The sequence below is a fragment of the Sciurus carolinensis genome, chromosome 18, assembly GCF_902686445.1.
Source record: "Sciurus carolinensis chromosome 18, mSciCar1.2, whole genome shotgun sequence".
Taxonomy (NCBI): Eukaryota; Metazoa; Chordata; class Mammalia; order Rodentia; family Sciuridae; genus Sciurus; species Sciurus carolinensis.
Window position 1 is genome coordinate 12,011,264 of NC_062230.1, and position 18,787 is coordinate 12,030,050.

The 18,787-nt window shown below is 50.9% G+C and overlaps 1 protein-coding gene across 1 annotated transcript in view; it reads left to right on the forward strand.

Moving 5' to 3' along the window:
* Sdk1 (sidekick cell adhesion molecule 1) overlaps window positions 1–18,787 on the forward strand; it is an 881,670-nt gene that overhangs the window by 842,017 nt on the left and 20,866 nt on the right. Inside the window, exons 39-41 of the mRNA XM_047533731.1 lie at window positions 5,510–5,671; window positions 6,483–6,608; window positions 17,187–17,351. Coding sequence (XP_047389687.1) covers window positions 5,510–5,671; window positions 6,483–6,608; window positions 17,187–17,351 — 453 coding nt within the window. The remainder of the gene's footprint in view (window positions 1–5,509; window positions 5,672–6,482; window positions 6,609–17,186; window positions 17,352–18,787) is intronic.

Consider the following 18,787-nt stretch of genomic DNA (forward strand, 5'->3'; position numbering starts at 1 on the left):
TTCTAATTAACCCAGGAGTCCTTCCTCATCAAAACAGCCTGCGTTGGCCATTCTTCCTGTCCTGTGTTGGCAGCCTTGCAGAATCACTAGAAAGCCCCTGGTGGGCACACCAAGGCCACAGCTCTCCGTCTGTACCCCTCCAGGCAAGATGGGTCCAGGGATCATTCCTCAGTCGGAATCTCCACACAGGGACTCGAGCATCCTATGACATTCTTGCTGCACTTCCACACTGCCAGGATTGTTCCTGGTTTCTACACACCTTCCCTACCCCCGCGTCCCAGGGAGGTGACCCCACTCTGCTGTTTCCCCTCATGTGACCAGGTTGCAGTTTCTCATTAATTTTCATGATAATTTTTGCCTTATTGAGAAAGTCAAAGACATTCCGAGACATGCTGCTGGGGGATTGATTGCTCTCATGTGTGGCACATCTGTGTCTTGCCATGTGCCCCCGTGGTCAAGGCCCTGCAGGACGGGTAGGTTTACTGAGCACTTACTATGGACTGGGCACTGCGCTACACACTTGCCATTCACCATCATGAATCTCCATGACACTCCACCTTGAACCACTGCCTGGATTCCCAATTCCCAGACAAAGAAACTGGGCTTAGAACCCTTAATTCATTTGCCCCAAACCTGCATTTCGAGAATGATGAGGAAGATGGGATCTGACCCGGGCGGTCTGACAGGAGAGCCTAGCTCTAAACAGCCTACGATGCGGAGGTCCCAGAGCGCTGTGCTCCTGAAGGCGAGTGTGAAGGAGAGCGCCAGACGTGGGGTGCAGGAGGGTGCATGCACTCATTCACATTCCAGCTGCGAGGCCGGCTATGTGTGGGCTCGTCACTCCCTGGGGTGACAAGGGGCGACATCACTTCAGTTGCCACCATCTTACCTCTTTTCACAAGTCATAAGACCATCCTTCTCCAGAATTATCTCTTGTCTGTTGAGAAGGACTTACGGATCTTAAACCTGTCATCCCTGGCTTCCGCCATGAGCATGTTGTGCTCTGAAGCCGGAGCAGGAGGAGGGACAGCTCTCTGGCTCTGTGGCTCCCTTGATCACTCCACAGCTTCCAATGGCCAGAATCTCAGCACAGACAGTTCAAAAGAACAAACCAGGACTCCCAGGCTCTGAGCCATTGTGTTGGGCACAGTCCCGACTTGCTGATTGCTGTGCTGACCCAGGGCCTAGCTGCCCAGCCCTGCAGGTGGCAGGAAGGGTCCAGCCCCAGCTGACTGCAGGGCAGCCCCACCTCCAGACAGCAGCTCTTACCCAGCCCAGGGGGCCCCGCCAGCTCCTCCATGCCGGCCGGCCAGCCCACACCAGTCCTACTCCAGCGGCGGGTAGGACTGGCTGCTGCTGCAGACTTCCTCCTGACTTTCCCAGCAGTCAGTGGGCAGGCTGCACTCGGGACAGAGCTCACCAACCCCTCCCAGCACCGCCTGGTAGCTCTGTGCTCTTCAGGGGAAGCCCCCCACCCCGTCACCCCCCAGGGCCAGCAGAACGTCTAAGACTCGGTCACTTGCCTTCTGGGCTGGCAGTTCCTGCTCTGACCTTAGAGGAACTGGTCCCAGGCCCATCCTGCGAACCACATCCTGCAGCCACACAGGCCAACAGAAGATGGCAAGTGGGCTGAAGTTGGCCTGCTGTGAGCGCACCCTGTCCAGAGCACGTGTGGCAGCTGCTCACGAAGAGCCCTGAGGGCCAGGGGCCAAGGGCAGTCCACCAGGTTGCCACGCCTCCCTTCCCTGGCCCGGTGGCAGCACTGCCCACCCTTCCTCAGGCTTGGCTGTGTGACTTGCTTGGATCACTGGGACAAGGACGATCATGAGGCAAGCAGAGACCAGGAAGTCTGCTCATGGCACCCCTCGATCCTCCTGCTGCTCTGGGGACCCTGCCACCATGCAGACATGCCGGAGCTGGCCTTCAAACTGAAATCATCGTCTTCACTGCCTCAGTGGATAGCCGTGTGGGGGAGACCACAGGAACTTGCTACCCCCGGCTGAGACAGACCCAGACTCAGACCTGAGCCCAGCCCAGATCAGCCAGCAGATGCAGAGCTAACTCAAATGGCGGGTTTTTAAGCCACTAGTTTTGGGCATGATTTTAACCATGGTCGTATGTAAGAGGGACAGCAGTTGAGGACTCAGATCACAAAGTTCCCGTTAGTGTGCTCTTCAGCGACAGTAGCCGAGGTGGGATCTTTCCCTTGTGTCTGCTGTATCAGCTTCAGAGCAGACAGGAAACTGAGGACTCTGCAGAGCCTGAGAGCCTCGCCCCTGGCACACAGGAATAAGTGGCAGATGGAGGACCCGCTCCAGACCCCCAGCTCTTCCCCTTCTCTCACCTACTAGCTGACTGCAGATTTCAGAGAGAACAGGCTCTTGGCAAAGCCTGGGAGCCAGAAGCCTTGTCCTGACGGCCCCCTCTGCCCTCAGGCACCCTGGGCATTCTGACTGCTAGGGATGGCGGCGGCCGGAGGTGAACTTGCTGTCGGATGTAAGATGATGCTGGGCTGGGGTCACGGTCAAGAGGCAGATGGCAGAAGGCAATGACTGCTGAGAAGCAGAGCAGCTTCCTGGACCTTAGGAGATCATATTGCCGGGCTCCCTGCCCCCTCACTCGGCCCAAGCTGTCCCCAGACTTGGCACCCTGGTCAACTCTCCCCTGATGGTCAGCTCCCCCCTGAGCTGGTCAGGGCACTGGGAGGCCAGGATCCCAGGGCAAGGTGCCTTTGCATGGGCTCTCTTGGAGAAATCTCACTCTCACCCCTTCACTCTTGGATTCTGGATTTCCTACAGGGAACTATGAAAGTAGTAACCTGATCTCTGTATGATTTTTTAATGTCTTAAAATGCCTCATAGGAACGGAGCATTTCTCAGAGACACGGTTGCAGATGTAATGAAAACACCAGGAGTCTTTGTTTGGGGCTACACTTATATCCACTCTCAGCACAATGGCGATTCTCTTGTGAAGATTGTCGAAGATGGGAGAGACATGTTTCTATGCACGCACGCGTGCTTGTGAACTATCTACTTGAAGTTTGTTTTGGAGACAAAAACCTTTGAAATATGGTATAGTTTTTTTTTGAGAACAGAAGAAAGTTGTCCAACAGCGATCTCACTTGTTAGTGTCCATTGGTGGGAGGCTGAGGCCTGTCCTGCTGGGACAGTCATTTGCAAACCCCTGGAAGGCATTGACCAGGGCTACCACCCCCTCAGGAAAGCAGTCCTGGCTCAGCCTGTACATGGAGATGCAGCCCAAGGCCATCCCTGACGAGTCCCTGGTCCCTGCAGGGAGCACCATGCCACTCACCCACACACCCTCTGGAGCAGAAAGCCACCTGGAGCACTGTGCCATTTAAGCAGTGAGCCATGATGTTCTTGGGCATCTGGTTTTATGGCAGAGCTATTTTTATGTTTTTAAAAATGTTTTAAACAGTAGTATTTTATGGGATCGCACCCCAAGGCTTTATAGCGCAGGGCATGGTTTAAAAATTGACTAAATAAATAAAATTCTGACACATTTGAGACGGAGGGAAGGCCAGACCGGCTCTACCTCCTCATGGGATAGAATTCACAAAATCTGTACATGGGTTTGTTTTCGCTCTAGGGAGAATGAAGGCATTTTTAAACAACCAAAAAAAGAAAAGGAGTTGCTACCAGAATAGCTCTAGAGCTGACAGGACCCTGTTCATTTGCGGGTGACAGTGACGGTTGTGGGTGGTTGTCCTTGAATTCTCTTTCTGGAGCAGCCTATATAAGTTTGGGGTCAAGTAGCCCCATTTTTCTACAGAAAATCCCAAGTGTGGAGGATCAATCAAAACCAGCAAAGATACACTGAAATAATTTGGAAGAAAATAATGTAGCTGAGTAAGTGTTTTATGGAAGGTATAATGTGAAACCAGTGAACCAGCTGGGAGGCGTTCTGGCAAAACCTCAGAGAGGTGCCGAACCCCACATATCCTTCCACACCTGGGCTGGCTGCCATGCCCACGCACAGGTCTTCTCAATGCTCCATGGGAAGCAGTTCTGTTGACCAGTAAGGCGTGGAAATGCAGCCTCCTTGAATCCTCTTCCAAGATATTAGTCCACCCGATAGATATCAGTCCACCCAGAGCTCTAAGAGGTCTGTGGTCAGGAACTTGATCAACTTGGTTTCTTTTTGTTTTTTTTAAAGTCACATTTTCCCTCCTGGAAAATGCTACATTTGTTTAATCATCACTATTTATCCTTCCCCTTAAATGTTAAATCTCAATTTTCTAATTATACAGTAATCTTCCTTATCCACAGTTTTGCTTTCTGTGGTTTCCATTAACCAAAGCCAACTGTAACTTGAAAATATTAAATGGAAAATGTGAGAACTAAACAATTTGTAAGTTTTAAACTGTGCACCATTCTGAGTAGTGTGGCAAAATCTCCCACCATCCACCTCGCCCTGGGTAGGATGTGAATCAGCCCTTTGTTCAGCATATCCACACTATATGTGCTACCCCCCTGTTAGTCACCTAATAATGGTCTCTGTTATCAGATACACTTCGCAGTATTGCAGAACTTGTGTTTGAGTAACCCTATTCTACTTACTGATGGCCCCAAAGTACAAAGGCAGTGGTGCAAAGGAGGCATAGGCATAAAACATGGAGGACGGATTAGCTCTCCTAGTAAGTGTTGGTGCTGCAGGACACGAGGAAAATACCCAGTGTACATGGAGTTTGATACTATCCAGTTTCAGGATACACTGGGGGTCTTCAGACATATCCCACGGATAATGGGGGACTCCTATACTTAATGCAACCAACACTTTTGCTTTATTCGTTTGTTTACATATTCATGTGTGAGAACTCTTTTCTCCTTGTTGTCCTAGTTCTCTGAATCCAGACCTCCAGACAGACAGTGATAAATAAACATGTCTTCATCCTTGCTTCAAGGCACACAGACGTTCTCTCAGGCCGTGGGGCCTCCAGGCTGAGGTTGGCCAACCCGCTCAGGCCAGAGCCCTCATGGGGAAGCCCACCATTTAACTTTATCGATGGTCTTCCTCCATCTCTTCCATACTCTTCCCAACTCTGGTGACTAAATCAGGAGACTCATGGCCACCTACACAAGTGACACAGGACTTTGCATAGCTCAGGGTCTCATGAGAAGGGGACCCTCTCTGGAATGCCATCTGGGAGCAGTCCTGGGACAGGCAGGCCAGCTCCCCACCCATGCTGCCCACAGGCTGGTCCTGCCTGTCCTTCCTTCCTTCCACCCTCCCTGAGAGCGGCCACCCCCTGCTGTGATGTCGGCTTTGTTCCTTCTCTCCGTCAGCGCCACTTATCAAGCTTAAATTCTAATTACACTTATCTGTGCTGAAAATTGGCCATGATCACCACTTAAACTCCTCCTAATTATAAGAAATACTTCCTTAGCAAACCGCAGGGACTGTTTTCCCTGCTATCACAACAGATCTGATGGCGCTCATTGCTTCTCCAAGCTCAGCCCCCTTTTTCCTTTGCCTTTGCACATTCTAGGGGTGAGCAAGGTGGTGACAGTGGACGTGAAAGGGAACTGGCAGCGCTGGCTGAAGGTGCGGGACCTCACAAAAGGAGTGACCTATTTCTTCCGTGTCCAAGCACGGACCATTACCTACGGGCCCGAGCTCCAGGCCAATGTCACAGCTGGGCCAGCAGAGGGTAAGTGGGGCCCTGCAGGCAGATGGCTGAGTGTGAATTGAAACTTCAGTTCCACCTGCTGCTCTGGTCCAGCAGGGGCTGTAGGGGGGTCCTACCATCTCGGCAGAGATACTCCGGTCTGATAAGCTGGGGGTGCTGAGGCAACATGGAAGGCTTCCAAACATGCGACAGGTGGACTTTCCTGTATAGATGAACAAGTTCTTGGATGTTAAGCACAGGAATTTTTTTGTTTTCTGGGGGAAAAAAAGAAAATAAGTGAATTAAATTTGATACTTTATTTATTTATTTACTTATTGGCCCTGGGAATTAAACCCAGGGGATCTTGACCACTGTGCTATATCCCCAGCCCTTTTTATTTTTTTATTTTGAGACAGAGTCTTGCGAAGTTGCTTAGGGCCTCACTAAATTGCTGAGGCTGGCCTCAAACTTGCAATCATCCAACCTCAGATTCCTGAGTCACTGGGATCACCAGCATACACCGCCATGCCTGGCATGACTTCAGTTTTTGAAATAAACACAATTTAAAAGTTGTCACATGTCATGAGGAAGGATCATGTAACATCCCACTTAGAGAACTCTTTGACCCTGGCTTAGGCCCTGGCCAAACATGGCAGCAGAATCAACACTGGGGAGCACCGCTGGGTGCTGGGCACTTTGCTGCATCACTTCCTTCCATCCTTGGATAGCCCGCCATTTCCCACGGAGACCATGGTGGAGTCAGGTCAAGAGCCCTAGAGACCTAGACTCACCTGCCCACACCCAAGGAGGAGGCACCCTGTGCCAATGTCTAACCACTCTTCTCATCCCACAGGGTCCCCAGGCTCCCCTAGAGACATCTCGGTCACCAAATCTGCTTCTGCACTGACTCTGCAGTGGACGGAGGGCCCTGCAGGCCACACACCCACCACAGGCTACGTCATAGAGGCCAGGCCCTCAGGTAGGGGCTGTGAGGCCTGGTGGGCGGTCCAAGGGGTGGGGTCGCAGCCAAGCGGAAGGCAGAGTGAAGGAGTCTGGGTAATGGAGCCCCCTGGCCTCTTTCCCTCCCATGTGGCCCTAGCAGGGTGGGACTGAGGGTTCATAGGTTGGAGGGGCTCACTCCTCGCCCCCTGCTTGGGTCCTCATAACCACAGTTGTGCTATTAACCCCCTGGGCATGCGATTCATGATGCTCTAGCCCCATGATGCTGAGGAGAAGGATAATTGTCATTCTCAGAAACAGGTAGATGAGGATTGAAGGGCACTTCAGGCATTTCAGCTCATCAGGAAGATCCGAGATGTTTTCAGGGACTCCTCTCAGGGGTCTAATGCTACAACCTGTGGAAGGAGCTGTGCTCATTTCTGATAACTTGAATGTCCCTATTAACAGTGAACTTGGCACATCATCTGCTTCACCTTTGAGGCATCCAAAAATGGGGTCTGAGATCCATTTCCTGCCCTATCCCACCAAAGAATTTTCTTCACCCCTCTTTCCATTCTACCTTGTTTTAATATGCTCACTTTGTTTTTTCTCCACACATTTTCATTATACATAAAAAGGATCCACTGTGATGCTGCTGAGCACACTCAGCCCCCTTCCACCTCTGCCCACTCCTGTGCCCTTCCGGTTCCTGGTACTCACTGTTCACTTTCAGCTTGACTCTGTTTCCACGTAAGAGAGATCACATGGCACTGTCTTCCTCTGTCTGGCTTATTTCAGTAACATGATGCCCTCCTGTTCCATCCTCTTTGCTGCAAAGTACAGGATTTCTTTCTTCTTTGTGACTCAATACTACTCCACAGGGTACACATGTACACCACATTTTCTTTATGCATTCATATGTTGATAGGCTGATTTCATATCTTGTCTATTGTGACTGGTGTTGCAATAAACACAGATATCTCTTTTGTATACTGACTTCAGGAATGTGGAATAACTGGATCATATGGTAGTTTTAAGTTTTTCAAGTAACCTCCATACTGTTCTCCACAGAGGCTATACTAATTTACATTCCCACCAATAGTGTATAAGAGTCTCATTCTGCTTTAATAAGAAGGATGGACATTATTCAGAATGAATTTCTGATGGGTTGAGTTGAATATTACTGCTGGGAGCTGGAGGTTACCACCAAACATGGAGAACTCTGAGCAGCTTCACCATGACCTTCAGATGGTTGTACAGTTAATCAAGAACATCTGAGCATGAAAACAGGTAATGTTCCAGGAATACATTCAGGAAGGAGCCGTCAAGTCCTCTGCCAGTGGACTAAGCATCAGGAGCCATTTTAGTCTAATATTTTAAAAGGCTATTAGACCAAGAGGATAGATCCTCAAAGTTACATCCATCACTGTGTCAGAGAAGTTTCTTTCCTCCCCACCAGCTTTCTTTTGAAAGGTTACCAGTTAGAAGTATATTCTAGAAACTTCCAAGGAGAAACCTAGTACCTAAGACAGAAAAAAAAATTTCTACCTGAAAGGCAACATGAAAAATTCTTTGACTCAAGAATGTGTACATGTAGACCTACCGACCTCCTGGTGTCTGTTGAGCAAGACATCCAACCTGTTCTGGAGACAGAGGGTCCCAAACTGGTGCAGGATCCGGGGTTCTCAGGGGCCTTCCTTGGCCACTGGGTCTCCATACCTCTGACAGCAGATGGGCCCCTGGAACAGTCAACCAACCCTTTACCAGTGATGCTTGTTGCAAGAGCGCCTTCAGAGCTTGACAAGAGCTGTGAGGAATGTCCTAGTGAGTTCTGGGCTGCAAGAGGCTGCAGAGGCTAAGGGAGAGGTAGCCAGTGACAGGAGCTTCCTTGAGTTAGGGACACAGTTCTCTCACCAGTCTAGGGAGAGCATGTATTCCAAAGGTGACTTGTGAGTTCTTCTGGCCCACCTTGGGGTCTGCTGTGCTTGGTTTGAGTGCATGATGTGTTACATCCCGCACCTCTGAGCTCTGACACGAGGAAGCTCTTTTCAAAGAGACGCTGGTGCTCTTGACTGAACAGGTGAGGCCCTCCGTGTCTCTTATTATCACCAGCATCACTTTAGAGTGACCTGTCCATTCCGAGGTCGCTGTAGAGTCCCATGTAGTTATACACCACCAGGTCAGTAGGTTGATGTGTTGGAAGATTCATTGTTGGAAACTTGGTGCCCCATATGGGGCCTCGTGGAAGGTGAGTGTGCCACCCTCAGGAGGAGCTGATGCTGGTCTCTTGGAGCGAGTGAGTTCCCGCAAGAGTGAGCTTTCAAAAGCCAGCCCGGCCTTCCTGTGCTCTCTGGCTTCCAGTATCACCACGTGATCTTTTCCTCCCACATGTGCTCCTTCCATGTTGCCATCTGCCATGTTGTGGTACCGGGTCCCTCACCAGTGCTGAGCAGATGCTGGTGCCGTGCTCTTGAATTTTCAGCATTGTGAGCCAAAGAAGCCTCTCATCTTTACAGAGTACCCAGCCTGAGGCACTTTGCTATAGAAACAGAAAATGAACTAATGAACAAGATTCATGGATAGAATTGAGGAGATCCATGAACTTGGAAAGGAAAAAAAACACATTTTAATTAACCTCTAACTGAAATTTAGCATTTCTGTCAATTAGGAACGGAGGTGTATTTGTTTGCTAGGGTTGTAATACAGTACCACAAATGGGCAACTTAAACAGCAGGAGCATATCCTTTGCCCCTCCAAAGGATAGATGTCCAGTCAGGTGTTGGCAGGATTGGTTGCTTCTGAGGTCTTGAGGAGGAATCTATTCTCGGTTCCTCTCCTAGCTTCTAGTCGTTACTGGCAATCCTAGGTGCTCCTTGGCTCAGAGATGCCTCACCCCATCTCTCCCTTCCTGTTCACATGGCCTCCTCATATGTGTGTCCATATCCAAATTTCCCCTTTCTAGAAGGACTCCAGTCCATGTTGGATTAGAGACTTGACCCACTCTGGTACAAACTCATCTTAACCAATTATGTCTGTGGTGACCCTGTTCCCCAATCAGGTCATCCTGAGGTATTGAGGTCATGAGTTCAAGATGAATTTGTGCTTGGGGTGGGTCATAATTCAACACATAGTGGCAGGTGAGCAACCTCCTGAGTCACAGCAAGATCCCTGACACTGTCACAGGACACCCCCGTGTTCACAGGATCATTTATACTCCCCAGGACTTTGAAATTATTGTTGTTGGTAGGCTCTGCTAAACCTTGTTAATCAATATGCTGTGAAAGGCATAAACTTTTAAGTTGCACTGGGATGATGGTGGTCTCAGGTCATCTAAATCCAGCTCTCTCTGTACATCTTCCAAAGAGCCACATAGCTAAACAAGCAATGCAAAGAAAATAGCCACAGTCCACACCCAGCCCTAACCAGGAGACAGAGGTAGCAGGAGCTTCCAATGCTTCTAGGTAATTGGCACATTACCAATGTCACTGGTTTCCTCTTTAATTTTACATATCTAAAGCTATTCTGCAAAGATATCCTTAAGAGTCAAAGGAGTCCACATAACCCAGAACAGGTTAAGCAGCCTGCACTAGAGAACCAGGGTCTTGCTAATGATTTCCTCCCCACTGAGTGCCGTCTCTTGGCTGTAGCAGACTTCCTCCCGGCAGCCACGTGGCCCTATGAGGGCTCCAGAGACGTTCTGTCCTCAACTGTGTCACTGAGGACATCCTGGCTATTTTGCCAGATGGTACCCCTTGGGAAACTGGGCAAAGCTGGACATGTGGGACCCCTAATAAGTCCCATGTGTTGTATCGTATAACTACATGGGACTCTACAGTGACCTCAGAATGGAAAGTTCACTCTAAAATGATGATGGCGATAATAAGAGACATGGAGGGCCTCACCCCGTTCAGTCAAGAGCACCAGCGTCTCTTTGTAAAGAGCTTCCTTGTGTCAGAGATCAGAGGTGGGGATGTAACTCACCAGACAGACACAGGGCCTGGCCTCGGTATCTCCACCCTCGCAGCCCCAGCCCAGAACTTCTCAAAATACGGTCAGGTCCTGCTTCTCACCCTTGCCTGGGGAGCCTTTAATTTCTCCTCAGGTCGCAGATGCTCATTGTTCCCCTCCTCAGGGAGGCAGGATGCCCGTGGGTTAGATGCGCGGCTTGTGGCGTGGGGAAGGCTGAGTGAGTGAGAACTAATTGGCGTGTTGCTCAGACTTCACACTGGGCCCCACGCCTCGTGGAGAAGCCTCTGATGTCAGCGGAGGTCTGTGCTCGGCGGAGCTCGTGCCAGAATGTGAACGGGCCCACGGGGACTAAGACTTGACAAGAAACTGCCCTGCAAGATGCCGTCTTTCTCAATGAGCACCAAAGAACTTGCTTTCACTTCTGTGTTGTTACAGCATTCGAAAGCAGGTTGCCTGTGATTTCCCCTTTCGGATCATTAACGGAACCTGAGCCGGCCTCTGGGCTGAGGTTTCTCCTTGAAAGTTGGGAAAGACGCCCCCTCCCTTCTGCGACTTAGGCCAGCAGCAGCTCGTGGCGGAGCACAGGCTTTATGGATTGTCAGTGTTTAAATGCCTTGCTGGTGCCCCGGGCCCTGGGTCTCAGCTGTCATCGATTTTAGGCCTCATTACACAAAACATTAAATGCTGTATCTTCTCATTTTCTCCACCAAAGCTCTCCGGCAAGACGCTCTCCAGCCGGGGAGGTGGTCTGCCGAAGGTACGACGGGCCCTGGTTTTATTAGGAGGAGCCATGGGCCAGCCCTTCCCGCTGGGAGGGCGTCTGGGAGGACTGAGTGCTTTGTGGTAGGAGCCCCTGGGGCCCAGGTGTCCTGCTCAGCCTGATGTCTCCTCCCAGCTACATTTTTGCTTGCCCCATGGACGCAAGAAGTTCACCAGCTTTGTGGCTGCTGCTCAGAGGGTGGCCCGTGGCCCAGACAGCCTGGGCAGATGGCCGTCAGCCTCTGCTCTGCCATCCACATCCGCTCTCACCCACCCTGTGAATTCTCAAGAGCACTCCATGTCCTGGAGACACAAATTGAACAGCAACTATTGAAACGAGCTCAGACTGGGACACCAAGCCCCTCGTCTTCCCGAGAGTGGTCCCTGAGTGTGGCCCAAGGACACAGCATCAGGCTCCACCAGGCTGGCTGGTCGGCTTGTTCACTTCTCGCCGGTGCCCGAGGTTCCCCCGAAGGCAGCAGCCGCCATGCAGCGGGCAGATGCGGATGATTTATTTACGCAAATTATTCCGAGGCATTTTACTGTGTAGATCACGAAGCCTAATTTACATATTTACACAATAGACTGGAATGGTACTAAAGGAACTATAAATATATTTTCCTCTCCAGAGCAGCCATGAAATACATATTTAGGACGCTCCTAGTCAGGCAGACTTTGTTTTTGCCTTTTGCCCAGATGATGCCTCTGGCCCAGAGACCAGAGTTGGGGGCTGTCTACTTTCAGCCTGGGTGCCTCCCAGGTCCCTCCCAATTCAGCTTGTTCGCTTTTGGTCTTTGGTAATGGACCTTTTCAGTTGACCCAGGAGGAAAATCAGTATTTTCCCAAAGGTTTGACACCCACAGAGGTTCTCAGCCAGCAGAGGACCACAGACAGGCTCTGCGTGGGGCCCCCACCCTGTTTGCCTCTTGTGGCCACGTCCATGGACAGCACGTCAACCTCTGAGTTCCACTGCTTTCCAGATCCTTCTCCATCACAGGCCAGGCCTTGCGCACAGGCACGCATCATGTGCTGTCCCCTGCTTTGAGTGAAGTAAAAGGTGTTTTGATTATCAGATATTGTTAGCTTTATATCTAAACCCCACCTGTTCCAGTTCAATTTCTGACCTGGCTCAACCATTTATACAAGGAGAAATGGCAGTGTTTAAGAAATAAATAACCGACAGGCCTCCATTTGCTCAGACCTGCGTGCTGACAGTCAGGTTGTTGGTTGTGTGAGTTAATGGAACTAGAAATCTCGGGCGGTGAATGACAGTTTCATTCAGCGTGGAGACCCTGTTTAATTGTCCATGAAATCAAACTTTTGTATTGACATGGCGTCTGCCCTAGTACCTGTGGCGCATAGCACAGTCCCGGCATTGGAGGGATACATTCAGCCACGTCTGCTCGGATGGGCTGCGCTGGGCTCTGACTCAGTTCTGAAAAGAGGAGACCATGTGTCCAGGCTCATCAGGACTTTGTCTGGGAACAGATGTGCCTCTTGCCATTGGTAAGATGTCAGCACTGGAAAATAAAGCTGACTCGTTCTGTCTGCTAGGAGTAAGCGTGGTCTCAGGGGCCAATCCTATTTGTACCTGAAAAGATTTCTGGTTTCAGGAATCTTCCGTATTAGCCGCTTCCCTTCTTTTAGTAGACAAATAGCACAAGAACAGAAGCCAAGACCAGTAGCACGTGTTCTTTATAGAAAACCATCCTTTGAGAGCCAAAGCCGCGCGTGCCGATGCTGGTTGGCTCATCTTCTCTGTCCCTGAGCCGACCAGGTTTAGGTTGAGATGACGTCAGCGCTTACCCTAGGGACCCTTGCGGAGTTTCTTGCTCAGAGGTTCCCCTGCCTTCTTAAGACCTGGAGGAAGGGGGATTTGCCAAGAGTGTCCCAGTAACAAGACTGCAGAAGCATTCTTTCCCAGGAAAGTGGCAGGAAGGGAAGGGTAGTCCAGCAGATGGGTGGACCTCCCGGGCTTCCCCAGACACCAGGAGGTGTGGTCTAGCCTGGAGGTAGATGCCACCCCAGGAGGTTTAACACTCTGGCAGGAAGCTTGGTGCTGGGATCAGTTGCTCAGGGGATCGATCCAAAAATCAGTCGCCTAAGGGATCAGCCATCCAGAGGATCAGTCCTCCAGGGATCAATCATCTGAGGATCAATTATCCAGGGATCAGTTCTCTGGAAGCCAACCACCCAGGCATCAGTCCTCTGCCATCTGCTCTGTGAGGGTCATGACCCCTCTCTTCCAGCCAGGTCATAGGTGTCCCATGATGGTGCCATAGCATCTGGCTCAGTGGGGGAGGAGAGCCAGGCTGGGATGTCCTACACATCTCAGGGTGAGCCCAGCCTGGGTGGCAGAGTCATCTGCTCTGTGTGTCTGGGATTCTTCCCAACCTGCTGTCCTCTCCAGTGTTGATTGAGATGGAAGTCCAGGCGCAGAGTCCTTCTGCTACATGGAAATCAGCTGCACAAATCTCATTATTGCTAATAGTTCCATAATGTTATTTTTCCTGCTAATTTGTAGAGATACTTTTCTCCATCATTGATTTATTGAGATATTTAGCAACATAATACAAACGAGAAAAACAATCCACAGTTGAGAAAGAGTGGATGCTTTAACAACTGCCAAATTTTTCCTTTCCACTCGTGATCATGGTGTAAATATTGATATGGACAAATAGCTCAGTGAATTATAACTGGAATATAAAATGCTGAACATGCTGATTTTGGAAAGGCAGAATTAAGCAGAATAAAAGTGTGAACATTTTCTTCTATTAATTCAGAAAGAAATTATCCTGGTATGACACCCCACACACACATTTTTGAGCATAAATGAATCACTAGATAAATCGTTCAGTGTTGAGATTCTGTATCAATATTTCAAAATGTTTTTATAAAAAATGCACACGCTTCCTGGAGCTATGATGGAGCACTTAAAATAAAACGTGGCCTCCAGGTGATGATGGAGGAGGGGATCTTTTTTCCCCTGGCAGCCACAAAGCATTAATGCAGAAGTCCCGGGAGAACCCTCTCCGGAGGCGTGTGGGCCTCGGAGCACTCTGCAGAAATCTTTCACGCTCCTGGTGCCTTAATTTCAGTGGATTTAAACAACACTCAGTTTATAAGTCTGTATTTTTGTCTTTAGTCTCTTACAGCATAAAATTATTTTTTTAGAGGAAAAATGCTCCACAGTTGAATCCATGTTTAAGGCCCTTGGAGCAGCGACTTGCTCACATCAAGCCCTAAGTGAGATGGTGTGTCATTACCCAAAGCCTGCTTGGGCAGGCCCCAGAGGGGCCATGGGACCGGAGGACAGGTGGGTGAGTGGGTGGATGGATGATTGCGACAGACACTTATTGAACTCCTGAAAAGTTCAAGAACCCTATGGTGTAGATGGGCAGGTAAATGTGAACCGGGCTCTGGAGATCCATGGACAGGGAACAGCCATCACTTCTTAGAGTAGGGCTCAGGGTGGGGTCAGGTGGCTTCAGAGAGGTGAGACTGAGAGGGTGACAGGGCCTCGTTCTGGAGACTGAGGCACTGAGCACAGAAGTCTCTTCTGACTCCCTGAGGGTGGAGCAGGGCCTGGCCTCAGAGTGGGCGGAGGAGGTGAGCGGGGGTCCCCAGGCCCAGCAGCGGTTGGTCAGAGTAGGTGCACAGCCCTCCCCGACTATCCTTGTGCAAATTGCATGCAAATTACATACAAACCGCATCCAACAATCAGAGCGTGGGTAAGCCGCACCATTCCAAGTGGAGAAAACATCCAGACCTTAAGCTCAGCTTGCCGTTGGACGTCGTTCCTGGCAAGAGTGTCTCCATGAGAAATGGCCATAAATGTGGATATCGAGAAACAATTGGCCACCGTTCTGCCTCCCGGCCCCTTCAGAGATGTGCGCCTTTAAAATCATTCCCATCTCTCCTTCGTTAACCTGTGACTGTAAGGACTTAGTTGGGGCAAACTATAAATCCTCTGCAAATAGAGACTTCCATGCTGGCGAGCTACTCCTGTTTACCGTTGGGCTAATCCACCCAAGCACGTCTGCCGCTCCGAGCTGCGTGGTGCGCTGGCTTTCAGATCGCCCTGGGGGCCCCATAAAGCTGTCTGCACGTGCGCATGCATATTCAAATGGGTTTCTTCTGCGCAGATCTCCTGCTATGTAAAGGTACACATACCTGTACCTATAAAAGAAAATATAATTTGTGAAGGATTGCTATTTCAAATGAACATTTTGGGCTCTGAGCCCACCTTTTAGCAAACAACCTCCTTAGGGAGTAAATTTATATTCTATTTTACAAACACTCACGTAGTGCTTACTATGTGTGAAGCACTGTTCTAAGTACTTTATAAATAACTTGTTTAATCCTCAAGGCAAACCTATGATGTAGGTACTTTGTTATCACCATTCTACAGATGAGGCACAGAGAGGTCAAGTCCTCTGCCTAAAGTCACACAGCCAATGAGCGGGGCTAGGCTTTGCTCCAAAGCCATCTAGTTCTACACCTCATCCTTTTAGCGGGGATGCTGTAGGGTGGTTGACTTTCTGATGACAGATTTCACTGATCTCCTTTCTTTGCTCTGTTGGAGGATGCCTCAGAACCAGACCTTTTTACTTCTTCCTTCCTCTCTGCAGATTTTCTGGCTTTTTTTTTAACAGAGGTAAAATATGCATAACATGAATTTACCATTTTGACCTTTTTTGAGTATGCAGTTCAGTGGCCTTAAACACATTCATATTGTGCAGCCAGCACCACTGTCCATCTGCCCAGGACTCTTCATCTTCCTGCACTGAAACTCTGTCCCCATTAAACACTGACTCCCCGCCCCTCCCCCAGCCCCTGACAGTCCCTGTGCTACTTTCCGTCTCAGTCCGACAGCCGCAGGACGGTAGAGTGGAATCGCAGTTTTTCATCCTCTGTGCCTGGCTTACACGCTCAGCCTCACGTCCTCTGGGCCAAGCCCTGCTGTAACGTGTCAGAATAATCTTCCTTTTCAAGACCAAGTAATAGTCCATTGTGTGCCACCTTCTGCTTATCAGTTCATCATCCCTGTGGGCTGCTGTGTGCAAATGTGGTGAAATTCAACATTTTTTCTAAAAATTTATACTTGCACCCGAGCATGGTACAGAGACCTCTGTGAGCTTCGGGCAGGTGTGCTTCTGCTGAGGTGCCAACGGGTGCTTGGCCTCAATGGGGCTCTGCGTGCTTCGAGGGTGCCTTCAAGTCAGAAGCCAGGGACCGTCGCCCAGGGTGAGGGGCAGGGCTGGCAGGTTGTCACCCTGTGTGTGCAGATCCTACAATCCTGGCATCTTCACCCCCGCCGCCCTCCTGGCACTTGGCTCTGAAGGAGGAGGTAGCAGAAGGGGGACAGTTCAAGCCACCTCCTCAGCTGCAGCTCTGCTGGGTTGGCTGCCACAGAACCAGCAGCCGCTGGGAGAGCGGCCATGGCCCGAGGTTCCCACTGGGACCTCTTGGCTGGATTTAGTTTCCAGCTGTGGTGCAGGTGGACATCCCAGATACACAGGGACCAACTGGTGACCACTGGGTGGCTGGGTGGAGTTGTTTGGGTCAAGGAGAGCATTGCAAGAGTGACACAGCAGCAAGCGGGAAAGAGCCGGAAACCCCAAGGACGAGATCCGTGGGAACCAGAGGGGCTGTCGAGGCGTCCTGGAACCCATGGACCTGTGGCAGGGTGAAGAAGGGTCGAGAGAATGCCACTCCTAGCTTGGGACTTCAGCAGGCCCCTCCCTCCCTCCCTCCCCACGCGGCCCTCCTGACCCCTCACGGCTGCTCCGGGCTGGCCAGGCAGGCAGGCGGGGCGTCGGGGTGCTTGGGGCTCGCCTCTGCGAGAAGGGCCAGCCTCACCTCTGCCGTCTCACTGTCCCTCTTGCAGATGAAGGCCTGTGGGACGTGCTTGTGAAGGACATTCCCCGGAGCGCCACGTCCTACACCGTCAGCCTGGACGAGCTCCGGCAAGGAGTGACTTATGAATTCCGGGTGGTGGCCGTGAACAAGGCTGGCTACGGGGAGCCCAGCAGCCCCTCCGTGGCCGTGTCAGGTGGGGACCCCTTCCAGGGAGCCAAGAGGGAAAGGAGGAGGCACTGGAACCCTGTTCATCCTCCCCACGGATGACGGGGAGAGGCAGGCCCGAGATCCTGGCAGCACCCCCAAACCGAGTGGCAAGGGTCTATTGGGTCCATCTGTGAGAAACTGATGTGACACAGTTCCAGGTCCGCTGTTAGGCCACGCCCACAGCCGAGGCAGGCTACTGCCTTCATGGGGCGTGGCTCCCAGCCTCCCTCATGGGCTCTGTGAGTGAGGCTTCTCTGAGATTCCACTGTGTCCAGACGCTGGCCATAGCTGCCCCCTGGCCCGCAGTCAGCTTTTCTCCTTCAGAAAAGCCAGCCCCTGTCAACCTCTGGCCTTGTCACATCAGGACCCGTCATGCCCACAGGGATTCTGCCCTGCTGTAAGAACCCCGCGGGTCCTTCCCCTGCCAGTGCCAGAGTCAGGCCCACCCTGGCCACTCTGAGTGGTCCTTTGGGGACTTGTTGGACTTCTTACATGGAGTATTGAATGCACAGCCTGAAAACCTACTTATAGCTTTCGATTCAAAACACTGTCATTTCCTAAGAAACCCTGTGGTGTAACGTGATCCAAAGTCAATTTCCCCTTTATTCCCAGTGTGCGCACATCCTTCATTCTTCCGGTGAGATGTTTCATGGGAGGAAGGTGTGTTTTCTGTGGATTTTGGCAGCTGGAGGCAGACCCTGGGCTTTGCCTGTAAGAGGCTCTGGATGTCTCGGACCCAGCTCCCTGGAGGGACTGCTGGAAGGCAGCGAGTGGGACCCTGGGGCTGGCTGGCTCCACTGAGAAGCCAGCTCCATTTTCCTGGTCTTAGTAAACAGTGACACCAAAGAAAGAGGAGTTTTCTTTTCCAAAGCAGCTTTTACACAAAACCTTTTCTATTCATTTCACAAAAACAAATCAAAAATGGGGCTGATAGTTCAGCTCAGTTTTTCCGGAGGCACTAAATAAATAAAACACAGTGCCAGCCTTTAGGGACTTCAGTCCAGCACGGGATGCCCCGATGTAGACAGGCACACCTCCTGAGGCGTGTGCACAGGTGCGGGCGAATCCAGAGCTGGGCTGCGGGCTCCTTCACCCCATTGCTAATGGGGAGCCACTGAGTATCTTGGGGGACAACTCTTTTCCATCTTGGGGATCTCTGGTGGCAACATAGAGAGTGGATATGAGCAAGCCAGGAGGTTACAGACAATTGGGACAAGGTTGCCTCATGCTGGCAGGAGACGGTGATGGAGATGGGGGCGGGGCGGTGGGCCGGGTGGAAGGAAGCCTCAGCCAGGAGGGGCGGCAGGGCCTCACTCAAGTCAACATATATTTTTGGACTGGGGATTGAACCCAGAGGTACTTCACTACCGAGCCACATCCCTGGTCCTTTCCTTTTATTTTTCATTTAAAGGCAGGGTCTCA